A 13,265-nucleotide genomic window follows, 5' to 3' on the forward strand; every position below is an offset into this window, starting at 1 on the left:
TAAAAAAATACATATATCAGGGAACATACAAAATGTACATACAAAAGAAAACAATAAGCAAGAAAAAATTGCATGAGTCCATACTGCTCTTATTTACAAACATCTAGTCCGTCGTCATTCCGAAACTTCTTGAAATACACTTAAGGATATATCATTCTTTTAACAGGTTATATTGAAAATTCTCTACAGAAAATTAATTGCATAAACAGAGATTATTTTAACCATATCAAGGTCTACATCCTTCAGTAAAGGTAATAAATAGACAGCTGAGGTTTATAGAATCTTTGTAAATGGATTTGATTTAGAGGTCTAAATTTTAAACTCTACTCCATTTTGTTTTCAGATAAACTAGCGGGGGGTCCCAGCTTTTTCCCCCCCTCCTCCCAGTCAAAACCGTTTACTATACAGTATAGGTTAGTTTATCCATCTCTACAAAGTCAAGTAGCCTGTTTAGCCATTCCTGTATTTCTGGAAGCTCTCTTTTATGTCTTATTTTAACTTACCTCAATATTCATTATATTCAGATTAGTCAGCAGGTCCCAATGGAAATTTCCTTTTTCGTCAACACCACTGAACCCATAACCAGCAGCATTGTGGATTGCATCAGCTGTAATAGAGGGGAAATACATGTTAGGCTTAATTCCAAAGAGCTACTTTACACATGTCCAGAGGCTTGGGGATGATTAGCCAGATCTTAAATTTTTCTTGATCTCCCTATCCTTGACAAGACTGTCATGTCATATCAAAACCTGCTTTTGAAACTTAGATTGGTTTTAAAACAAGGGGAGGCTGCATCCATTTTGCAGAAATAATCTGGGTTGACACCACTTTAACTGCCATGGCTCAATGCTATGGAATTCTGGGAACTGTAGTTTGTTGCGGTACCAGAGCAAACTCTGATGGTGCAACAAACTACAGTCCCCAGAATTCCACAATACTGAGCTATGCCAGTTAAAGTGATTTCAACCCAGATTATTTCTCCAGTGTGGATGCACCCTCAGATTCCAAGCCCCTTAACACAGCATCCACATATCATGTGGAGTTTTTTCACATCCAAGACCAAAAACAATTTCAATTATTGAGAGGACAAATGAAGGCACTGCCCATCCAAATAAGAATTCTGTCCCTCATTAATTTTTCCTTCACTTCCCAAATTTCTAGCATTGCAGGGAGTGAGAAATGGAAAATATCCAAGCCTAGGACTGTATATTTGTTATGTGAGCATTTCCTTCGCAGCTTTGCTTTTCCACTTTTCTTTGGATGCCTGAACTATTTCTAAATGCTCAACTGAATTTTTAAGTTATTGTATTCCTAGAAATCTGAGGACTGAAGGGGAATTTTATTGGGACTGCAGGGTCATCTGGCCAGGCCCCAGAACCTTTCCCTGGGAAGCGGCACTTGCAGGGGGATCCACAATGGATCCTCCGCAGATAGCAAGGGTGCACAGTAGTATAAATTTGTATTAATAGTTTTTTGCCCCTTTCATTACAGTTAGGGGGGCTCAGAGTCCTCTTGTGTTTTACTTAGTCTGTGATTAGTTAGACTATTTTTTATTGTAACAGATTTGTTTTTAATAATGTGTCATAGTGTTAATTTAGTGTAGTGTAGTTTAGTTTTAGTTATTATGTATGTATAGTTTTGTTTCTTTCTTTTCTTCCATTTCTGTATGCTAAGTATTTTCTTGTGATTTAGTCTGTATGTTTTAAAACTAATAAATATGAACTTCAAAAATATTAATATGCACTGCAGAATCCTTACTGTATAGCAGGGATGGGAACCATCAGCCCATGAACGATTACAACCTTAAAGTACTTGCTTGAAGTCTTTTTACCAATAATTTGGACACAAATGATGAAGACCTTTGGACTAACTGTTGTTTACTCCTCTTGCTTGTTTTAACTTTTGCTGAAATTCAGCAGCATCAAATTTGTCAGCAAATTTAGGTAGCATACAATAAGCATGTGGGTGCATGTGTAGTTCAGAAGCAGACCTGCTAAACTGCCCTCTCTTTTTGTATATCACATGTTTGCAGTAACTCTGATCTGCACTGTCTAACCTGGTCTGTAATGAGTAACCTAGATGGATGATCCTGTCATTACTGTTTTGAATTGACTGGCTGACTGTTGACTCTAGCAGCTTGTATAGGGCACAGAAATAAAGGATGCCTTTGTATACAAAGTGGTAAGGAACATGAGCAGGAGAATGCTATTGCACTCATGCCCTGATTTACGGCTGGCCACTGGGAGAACAAAATGCTAGACAAAATAAGTTTTACTCTAGCATGACTCTTACATTCTTATGTCATAGAAAAGCTGGATAGGAAGAAGGCACAATCTGGAAAACGTAAATATTCCTAAGTTAATTACTCGTACTTCATATACATTGGCATGCCTGACATTCCTTGTATTGTGGTCATACTAGTTAACAATTGTCTCCCAATTAGAAAAATCACAATTTTTTGATCAGAAGTTATATTCTGATAGGAATATAGTTAGGAATGCACTAAGTTTGCTCATGGGTTGAATGTCTTATGCCATGAGACATTTATATGAACTGAATATCCAAAATCATTACATTAACTCTATGATTCTATGTGCATGTGCGTGTGTGTATGTATACATATATATATATTAATAGCCATTAAATTAACCTTACCGAGTGTCCATGCAAAATAGTGTTTTGCCTTTACAGCTTGTACAGCCAGATAGAGAAAGCCAAGTTTTGATAAGAATGAGAATTCGCTGATAAACTGATCATCAACAAGATATGTCATTGGGAAGCTCTTGGTAAGTATGATGAACACAATTAGCCATACAAGTGTGATGCAAAGCTTGTGCAGCACTACACCCTAGAAAGGATAATATAACATTGCAACCATCAATTCAGAGAATAGGTAGGCCGAATGACAAAATGTTTCCTCAGCTAGCAGAAGCATCACCCATTGGTGGCACAATAATTAGGTGGTCCAGGCTAAATGATGAACCCATGGTTTCATATTATCTGATAAGCAATCAGAAGCCTGGGGTCATTTATTCTCTCCTCCGCTTCCATTCTTCCCTAGCTCTAGTTTGAGAAAAATGACAATCTGCTATTTTGGTCAAACTACTGTTTGCATGGGATTGTAAACTACTGTACAATGTCTCTCTATCCCAAGAGTGATCAACATCTGAGGATAATGCTGGATTCTTCAGTACATCTTTAGAGCTGACCACTTTAATAAACAGAGTACTTCATTAGATAGGCCTTTACTATGATCATGCATGCCTCTTATGTTCTGATTAGAATCACAGACCCATGGAATCATAGAGTTGGAAGAGACCTCAAAGGCCATCCAGTCCAATCCTCTGCCATGCAGGAACACACAATCAAAGCACCCCCAAACAGATGGCCACCCAGCCTCTGTTTAAAAACCCTCAAAGAAGGGGACTTTACCACACTCCTAGGAAGTGTGTTCCACTGTCAAACAGCTCTTACTGACAGGAAGTTCCTCCTAATGTTGAGGTGGAATCTCTTTTCCTGTAGTTTGAATCCATTGCTCCAGGTCTTATCTCTGGAGCAGCAGAAAACAAGCTTACTCCATTCTTAATATGACATCCCTTCAAATACACTCATCCCTCCACATTTGCGCCTTTGACTTCTGTGGCTTTGATTATTTATGGATTTTATGAATATGTTCTCTCTAGAAATATCTAGGTCCTCCAGCACAACTCTATGGTCAACTTGAACCAAAAGTTGCATTGAAGGACCTAGAGATTTCTGGAGAGAACACTCCACTAGGCATTTGGAGCTCCTCCAACACAATTCTATGGTCAATGTCTGACAGATGGTGACCACAGAGTTGTACTGGAGGACTTAGAAATTCCTAGAGAGGTGTTCTCTCAGGTAAAACACAATGTTTTTGTTATTTGCAGTTTTTCCACATTCACGGGGGTCCTGTGCCCCATAACCCTAGCGGATGTGGAGGGACGAGTGTACTTAAACAGGTCTATCATATCACCTCTTAACTTTCTCTTCTCCAGGCTAAACATGTCCAGCTCCCTAAGTCTCTCCTCATAGGGCATGGTTTCCAGTCTTTTCATCATTTTAGTTGCTCTCCTCTGGACATGCTCCAGCTTGTCAATATCCTTTTTGAACTGTGGTGCCCAAAATTGGACATATTCCAGGTGAGGTTGATCCAAGCAAAATAAGATGGCACAATTATTTCCCTTGATCTAGACACTATTCTTCTATTGGTGCAGCCTAGAATTGCATTGGCCGTTTTAGTATTAGTCTTAACAATAACAGTTTTACAAAAATGATTTAGTATTTTAAAAAAATATGCTCTGAATTTTACAACTTACCACTGGAGAAGGGTCAGGAAGTCTGTAACAATCCCTTTGCTTCCAGTTGACTTCTAACAACTTCATCTGTATGTGCCTGCCTTCAATGAAGGCTATGTAGTCCTTGAAATTGCTACATGGACCTGCTAGGACAGTCAGGAAGTTGAGCTGATAGCTCAAATACTCCAATAAGGAAGGTTTTCTTCTGTCAAAACAGTCACACAGTATTTTTTTTTAAAATCTGACTGTCTTAAAGAAAAAAAGCAGGCATTTTTAATAGCACCTGCAATAGGATTATTTAATTCCTTATCTAAACTATAATTTAAATGCTTGTTTGTCTCTTATGGTGAAAAAAAAAATTAAAATAAAACATCTACAATCAAGTTGGTATCTTATATAATGGACCAAAGCAAATACTGTAACAAGGGACCTCACTAACGGTATTTTTAGTTCCAGCACTTAGAGCATACATTTATAAATAAATTTCAATTAAACTTGACAATACGTGAAACAAATTTTACAGGCTGCATTATCATACAAACTTTTTCTCATTGGAATAATAAGCTAAATCACAGCTTAAATAAAAAAGACAATCAAATCTGAGAGAGCCAGTCCACTAATTTAACGTAGTCCAAAATAAGAAGCACATGTGCATACAAAGATATAAGCCATATTTAGTTCATTAATAGTTAAAGTGAACACATGGGGAGGGACACACTAAGTATGAGGAGCCTCCTGTACACAGGACAAGCACAACTGGAAGCCTTGGAAAGCAAGGGTTTTCAACAGAGTAGAGTCTTTCCATCTGTAGATGATACTGGGGCTAAGCAGACAGGCAGGAAAGAGCAGCCAGCCTGATTGTCCCAGACCGATCAAACCAGGGCCGTGGTGAACACACTCTATGGCCCTGAGGGCACCTCCCACCACAGTCCCAAAAGGAGCGGAAAAGATCGACTCCTTCTAAGGCCAGTTTTGAGCCACCTTATGCAGCCCCAGTGCAGCTTCCTGGCACTCCGGGGGCATGTGTCATGTAAATGGCACCCCCCCCAAAAGCCACCTACATCTGCCCATCTGTTTTGGGCCACTGTCTTCCTCAGACCATTCTGCGGCACATGAGAACCATTCTGCAGGAAACCTGGTGTGGATGAATGTAGGAGGCTCTGCCTTATCAAACATTCGGTTTAACCCTGAATTGAATGTATGGATGGGGCTATAGTGAAATGTCTTATCTCGTAAATTTCATAAATTAACTAGGTAACTAAACCCAAGAGTTTCAATATTCATTAAGTGATTGAACAAAAGGTCTATTTTTGTGTCGTGCTGCCCAATCCTAACCATCTTGATATGGAAGTAAGCCTGTTACTTACAGTGAAGTACGTACTGTTCACTGTAAAAGAAAACACAATGTACAAGGAAGAACGATTGGGATCACAGTCTAAGGCAATTTTCCTTTACAAGTTTTCTTTTCTGTTCAATGTACAATCTGTTCTACATATTCTATTTAATGACTATTTCATTTTGTTGCTAATGTAGGCACTAAATCCTTAAGCAGGATTTTATTTCTTCTCCAGTTTGGAAAGTTAGAGGAAAGGTGCATGCAAATTACATAAAACAGTATATGTATATATGTATGTATGTATATGTATATGTATATGTATATGTGTGTGTGGGGGGAGGCTCAAAGAGTACACAGAAAGTTACTAAGAGAACTAAATGCCCATTTTGGAACATTTCAATAGCTAATGTTCAGTTCACACATTTGCATCACATTAGCGAATTTGTGGAGAAACCTACATTAAAGATCAGTCCTTTCCAGGAATATTTGATTTATGAAAAGCAAAGGCGTAATTAATGGAGTCTTCAAAAAGAATAGCTCCCCAAAAGAACAACTCCAGTATTCTAAAGAATATAAAAAATATTTGCTTAAGAATATCTTAATACTGTGAAAATTCTAGTTATTAAATCACAAACCTAAACAAAACACTTACTACACAAATAATTTCTTTTTTCAACTGTAAGATTAATAGAAGAGTTGATTCCTTACTTTAGAACAAGCTCATTCTGTTCTTTAGTTAATTCTTCAGCTTTTTTATCTCTTCCTAGCAAGAATTAATGAGACGATAATTGAATCAGACATGGGACAGGAGGAAAAAGCTGCAGATAATACTTAAATGCAATACTACTGATAACAAGTATAATAATAAAAGCTACATTTTGTGTCACATGGATTACTAACCTTTTCTCTATGGCATACCAACTTTCATCTTTTTGGACAGGTAAAAAGGAAAATCTGTTTTACCAGTATCACAATGCACATGTTGAAAAAAATATGATTACAATTGAGACTGCACGTGCAGTGGAGAAATAATCCAGGCTGACAGTAGTATTTTAATTGCTATGGCTCAATGCTATGGGATTCTGAAAAATGTAGTTTGTTGGGGCTCCAGAGCTCTTTGACAGAGAGGGTTAAATGTCTCACGAAACTGCAATTCCCAGACTCCAATTTTTATGAGGTTATTCTGAAAAGATCTGTTTTATGCAACCTACAATTTCCACACAATACTCATTGAATAGCTTTGGTTTAATGGAAGATATCAAAGAAAAGCTTATGAATTTGTGGAATTCGGAATTTCTAATCCATTTATCACAGGCCATTGCCTACCCCTCAAAGAACAACAGAAATGAATGAACACTATGTTGTGGAAGTTAGGTTTTTAACAAATGTTCTGGAGTGGGGGAAAAATACACCTTCTATGCTGTGTTTAATTACTCCAGAAACATGACTGAGGGCCTCTCCAGACAAGAAATAAGTCTCTAAAAGTTTCAGGTTTTGTTCCTCTTGGCATCACCGCAGCTTTTCATTACCACTCCCCGGGTCAGTTTAAATTAAATCAATATTTTCTGAAATGAAATGGACCTCTCCATGGCTGTCTGTGTTTTTGTGACTTTGGCTGCACTAACAGGAAAACCCGGTTTACCATTGGGGCTTCTGGATCAGTGAAAAGAATGAGCTATCTACACAAGTGGCACCCACAAGAGGCTGATACTGGCAGCACTGTCCATACACTCCCCAACTAATGCCCATTTTATTGAGTATCAGTGCACTGTACTGATGGTATTATTTTGATAATGTGCACTTGTGTGGTCAGTTTGCATATCTTCAAAAAGAATGGCTCCAGAATTGTGCAAAGCTGACAATGAAAGTGCTGTGACAGGGCTTGTCTATGTGAGTCATTTACATTGGTTTTCCCCCAACCTCACGTTGCCTTGTCCAGATGATGCAGGGCCAACCATCCCAATTCAGGTGTGGACTGTCTTCACATCTCTTCCTAGTCCACCTTTAAACAATTGACAATTTGATCTGGATCTTCCAGGAAAAACCCAGAGCACTCCAAAGTAATGCTGGGCATTTGTCTCCACACGTGTCGTGATGTGCTTCCTGCCACCACTGTGAGTTCTCCCTCTGAGGTCACAACAAGGCATCCAGCCATGTGACTGGTGCTGGGTGCCTTATTTTTGACCTCAGATGGAGCGGCAGTGGTGCTAGGCAGCACACACGTGTGTAGATAGCTGTCCGGTGTTGCGCCAGAATGTGCAGGTAATGGGGGGAATTCATGGCAGCTTTTGGGCCAGAATACTCTATGAGAAGCTGGAGTATTCTGGTCAGTGTAGACCCTCCCTCAGTTAAAGAACTAAGCATGAGACTCATGAAAGCATACTCAGAATCTCCACAATAAACCAATAAACCTGGAATTCGGCAGAACCAGTGATGTCTCTACTCCAATTATTTGAATGTAGCAGAACAAAATGCTAAAGGAAATCAGACATAGTGTAGGCCACTATGTCTGATTTAATTAACCACTTAATATGATTTTTAAACTTTTGTTTTGCAAGAGAAGGGGAGAGATAATTCTAATTAGAAAAAAATAATTTAAGATCTTGACAAATGCTGCATAAACCATCTACTTTTCCCCAAAGGCTGCTAGTAGCTTTTACAGAACTTTACATAAGGGATTGGGTACAAAGTGGAAATGACATCTTTCTTACCATCACGTATCTGGAAAGCAAGAGTTGTGATCTTCTGTGTTGCCATCATCAATGGGCTGTAATACAAGGTAGAAAGACAGTACGTGTCATATTTTACAATCTACCAAGTCTGATTCACAGCTTAGAAAACCAACGTCTGGAGCTATAACTCTCCAGAACTCCACTTTGAAATTTCTGGGAGCCTTATGACATGACAAAAGAAAGTGGAGGGGTAGTGAAAGAGAAGAGCCCTTCTTGCCTCTCCACATGTGGTTGAAGCTCTTCCATTCTCTTCCTAGGAGAGATGCTGGTAAAAGCATGTCTTTTGTTGCACTGGAAAAATTTGTTTGGCAAAAGACACATTTCTCTGTAAGGAGAACAGAGGAGCTATGTGGAGAGGGAAGGATAAAGCCACTTGTCTTTACCTGCCTCTTGGCTTTCATTTGTGATACAATAAGGCTTTGAGTGTTGCAGTTCAAATCTCTGTTTCTCAAGCTTGATAGCATTTTCTTTTTAAAGTCATATACAACTCTTGTTTGAACAAGCTTAAAGCAACATACTGTACATGCCCTTTTAATTAGTTTGGGCAAAATAACCAAGTTGGGCAGACTGGTGGATCTGTTGCCACAGTAGCAACTAATCCATTTTTGATTTTACTACCAGTCCTCCTGCTGTTCTCTGAGTCAGACCCCATCCCTTCAGTTTTGCCAGTGGCAAAGTTCCCATACAACCTACAGTGCATCTATACTGTAGAAATAATGCAGTATGATACCACTTTAAGTGATGTTAGTGCTCATACCCTGAACCTCTCCCAAAATAACTTTTTAAATTTTGTGTTATTTTCAGCCCCAAACCCCATAAAAATGGGTCAAAACCAAACAAAATTCATCTAAATTCCAATGTTCTGTTCCAATAGAAGACACTTATGAGAAGCCCAACTACAGCTATTCTTGTTCACTAGCCACTTAAAAGACTTTTAGTGTTCAGCCTATGAAATTTTTTTTATCTTTCCATACTGAAACTGCACCAACACTTTAACATGTTTGTACTCTGACAGGTGGACTGCTCATGAGTATTCCATGAGATCACATCACGTCACTCAATCAGATTCAGTAGCTTCACTACAGAAATTTTATAAAGATGTAAAGTAACATTAAAATTTAACTTTATTTGAAAATGGTGCTCTTTGCCTCTAAAACGATTTCCACAAACTTCACATATTTCAAATCACTAGTAGGTAGCACACACTTAATCTGCTTGAAAATTACATGGAAGTTCTTTGTCACGAAAACATTAATACATTAAATTAAATATAAACAGATGAATAAGCAAATACAGTAATATTAATAAATAAAAACATGGTTATAAAATTAGAAGTCTGAATTGAATTTGATCAGCTTGAATTCTCTGCCTTTTATTTTTGAATAGAAACATATATCATACAACTGTCACCATTACTTACCCACAGAAAGTTGCAATTACAATACCATAACCAAATATATATATCCGGGTAATGTGGCACATTGTAAGATATCCCATAGCTACTGTAAAAGTGTACCTAGAAAAAACACATATTTATTACAGGAAACTGAGGTTTTATCAAAACAACAGTAACCAAAAATAAAAACAAATAACCTCAAGCCATCCTGAGTATGTTATTATTTCAAGGTGTTTTAAACTTGAAAGTTTTAACATGACCAGTTGAAATCTTTCCAGGGTCTAATACTTATACTGGTCATACTTATATGTGGCAGTGATGCTTTCTTTTTTCTTTTTTTTTTTCAATTTCCTCCTGGAGCTGATGGAAGTGAAAGACCACTCCTGTATTTGTCATTATTTTTATCCATTTGAAACATTTACTAAAAATGCCTTACAAAAGATAGGTTATTAGCCTTCGATTTAGTTACACAAAAATAACAAAATTTAGTTTGTACTGTAAGGCGAATTATTTAAAAATTAACTATAACAAATCTAAAGTTTTAATTTTTGGAAAGAAAAATAAACATTATAGGGGGTTTCTTGATACTAACAAAACTGAACAGGCGAATTCCCTTATGTACCTTGGGCTGGTCTTTTCATCTTCAGTTTCCTGGTCACTGAAGACTAAGAGAAATGAGTTAAAAGCAATTGCCTGTTTTCAGTGTCTGAATTTTGAATTATAGTTACCCAGGATCCTTTTTACCAGTACTCAATATGTACAAGGCAAAGGTGTTGTCAGTTCTAACACATGGTGCAGAAATGTGGGGCTTTTTCAATTCTAAGAACTTAGAAAGAGTCCAAAATCGTTTTCTTTTTTTTTTGCATATTATTTTGTGAGTGCTCCCACTGTGTCCAGCCTTTGCACTTTAATCTGAAATTGGAATTATGGCAGTTTCAAACCAAATTCAATTAAGATTATAAAATTACTGACTCAAGCTAGCATCAATGAGTGATAATGGGCTTCGAAAGAAGTGTTTAGAAGAACAGCTGGTTAAAAAGATGGAATCATCCTGGTTATATAAATTTACAAGTACAGTATACTGCCCAATCATAGATTCAGCTTGGGGATCCTAATGGCAAACAATAGTATAAAAAACTCCATCAAGAATCAGTGACCTCAGAACCCAAGCTGATATTGCAGCTTTATCCATCGTTAGGGCTCTAAAATGGCTAACTACATCCAAGACACAGTTTAAAGGGGAGAGGTATCTGTTCCTTGAGATGAGAAGGTGCCAATGCTTTGCTTTCACTTGTCTCTGGTTTGAGATGATAGATTCAATGCTCCTCCAGGGAAGATTTAAAGGTGTTCCACTTCCAGATAGGCTAGGTATATGTGGTGCCCAAATAATACTTAGCATATTATCTACTCGAGTGCCATCTTTATTCAAGCCCTTTCTGTTTAGTATGAGCAACTGGCCTGTGTTAAAAAATCCTTCTTTCTTTTTGAGTGACTAATCACTCTGTGTCTCAAGAAGGTGGCCCTTTTTGCATCTAAGGCCACCAACTTAAGAAAAAATGTGGTTTAAAGAGGGGAGTGTGACTAATTTGTATAGTATTACTCTGGTACACTGTTACTTTAATATAAGCTGTCATTTTAATTTTTTTAGGTAAATTTGTAACAATTTGAAATGGTCTGTAGACTAATTCAATATATCATTAATTCATACATAAACATATGTTAAAAAGAGTCTCCAAATTTACAAATATTGGTTTTAATACAAAACAGTGAAACAGAAGGCTGAAGTTAATGTCAGCAAAATGATTGCATTTTGTAGAGAGGCAGGATATAATGGAATGTTACAGGACTGAGGCTTATAAGCACGAAGTTAAGTAACCTGATGAATAACATGATGGAAGAAGGCAGGAAATATGACATGGTCATTAAACAAACAAGCCTTTCTTACCTGTGAATGTTGGAAATACTGACCATAGTCATGATGCCATAGCTTATCATCACTAAAACAAAAAGATGGATAGAGTACCTTGAAAACAAGAAATAAAAGAGAACAGCAGTGAGGACAAACTCTTTTCTAAAATTACTAAAAACATGCATAGATAGCTGTGTAGTCCATTTAACAAATACAAATAAAAATCAATCAGTGATACTTTTATTGGTCAACCGAAATGCACAATATATTTGTTGCAAGCTTTTGAAACTCCATGGGCTTCTTCGTCAGGAAAGAAGTTACAAACCAAACAGGAGAAAAAAAAGCAAATGGTGACATTAGTCAGATGCCTGTATGTTGTTTCAGTCCTTAGTAAAGATGTTATGATGAGGAAGATATCTTTTGCAGGCAGGTTCCTCCTCCTTCTGGCCATGTTGGTAATAGGGAGATTTTCAAAGTCCAGGAAAATCTCAACAGCAACACCTCTTTTGCAATCCAATATGTCTCCATTCCAGTGAGGTGTTCCTGATGTAAAAACACAGAGACTTCTTGAGGAATCCATTGTTCTCTGCCTACAGAGGCCTGTGACCTCACTGGAATGGAAACACCCTGTTTAAAAGGTAAACTGGTGCATCCAGAGGCTTCCAGGAGCATCAATTTTCCTTTTTTGACCAGGAAAAACATTAGAGACTCTGGTGGTGTTGAGGGCCACATGCAGTCCCAAAGCCACAACTTGATCCAAATGCATCTACTTGCTGACAAATACCAGTATTTAATTTTTAACTTTGTTTTAATGGTTTTATATTTGCCTGCTAGAACACTTTAAAGGTTCCTGTTAGGATCATCCTGACTTGAAGGCACACAACAATAGCAACAACAACAATCTATGCAATACATCTATTTAAATATAGAGTTAGAAAAAATTACTCACCAGCCACAACAGAAGATAGCAATGCATACTCCCAAAACAGTGGCAATCACATGGCGAACACCAGAGCTCACTTGACTGGGACTTAAGTAGGAACGAAACCATAATGCAGCCAAGAGTGCAAAGAACTGACAAGCAAAAAAGTTGACCTAAAGAAATGAAAATAGATTGGTATATGATTTCTGTCTGTCAGCATTTTCATCTCTGGCAAGCTAGCAAGAATCATAAAACCTTGGAGAAATGTTGACAGTTTTTCACACAAGTAGACTGTTTCAAAGAGGATCAGGGGAGTGCTTAGCTGCTTGCTCAAAAATCTTTAAAGCAGTGGTGGGAATCACGTAATTCCTCAGAATTTAGTTTGCAACTCCCAGTGTTCTGTACCACTGGCAATTCTGGCTAGGGCTGCTAGGAATCAAAGTAATCTGGAGAATCACGTGATTCCCACCCCTCCTTCATAGCTCAGTATAATATAAACCCTAGTAAGACACTTCAATTAATGAAATCTCAACTTTACTGATTTCTTTCAGACAAAAGAAGCCCCATTTTAAGTTAGATCCAGACATACTGTGAAATCTTATGTATGTCTACTCAAAAATAAGTCATTCCATGTAAGAATGGTTAGGCTTA

At 37.6% G+C, this 13,265-nt stretch overlaps 1 protein-coding gene across 2 annotated transcripts in view; it reads right to left on the reverse strand.

The window, feature by feature from the left end:
• The window catches only part of MBOAT1 (membrane bound O-acyltransferase domain containing 1), a 30,563-nt gene that overhangs the window by 1,395 nt on the left and 15,903 nt on the right, over positions 1–13,265 (reverse strand). For both annotated transcript variants that reach the window (XM_042461206.1, XM_042461207.1), the window contains exons 2-9: positions 12,642–12,787; positions 11,729–11,806; positions 9,808–9,903; positions 8,367–8,422; positions 6,364–6,418; positions 4,341–4,524; positions 2,656–2,848; positions 504–607 (exon numbers count right to left, since the gene is read on the reverse strand). In XM_042461206.1, the coding sequence (XP_042317140.1) occupies positions 504–607; positions 2,656–2,848; positions 4,341–4,524; positions 6,364–6,418; positions 8,367–8,422; positions 9,808–9,903; positions 11,729–11,806; positions 12,642–12,787 (912 nt within the window). The remainder of the gene's footprint in view (positions 1–503; positions 608–2,655; positions 2,849–4,340; positions 4,525–6,363; positions 6,419–8,366; positions 8,423–9,807; positions 9,904–11,728; positions 11,807–12,641; positions 12,788–13,265) is intronic.

Source organism: Sceloporus undulatus, chromosome 4 (genome assembly GCF_019175285.1).
Source record: "Sceloporus undulatus isolate JIND9_A2432 ecotype Alabama chromosome 4, SceUnd_v1.1, whole genome shotgun sequence".
In the NCBI taxonomy this organism is placed as follows: Eukaryota; Metazoa; Chordata; class Lepidosauria; order Squamata; family Phrynosomatidae; genus Sceloporus; species Sceloporus undulatus.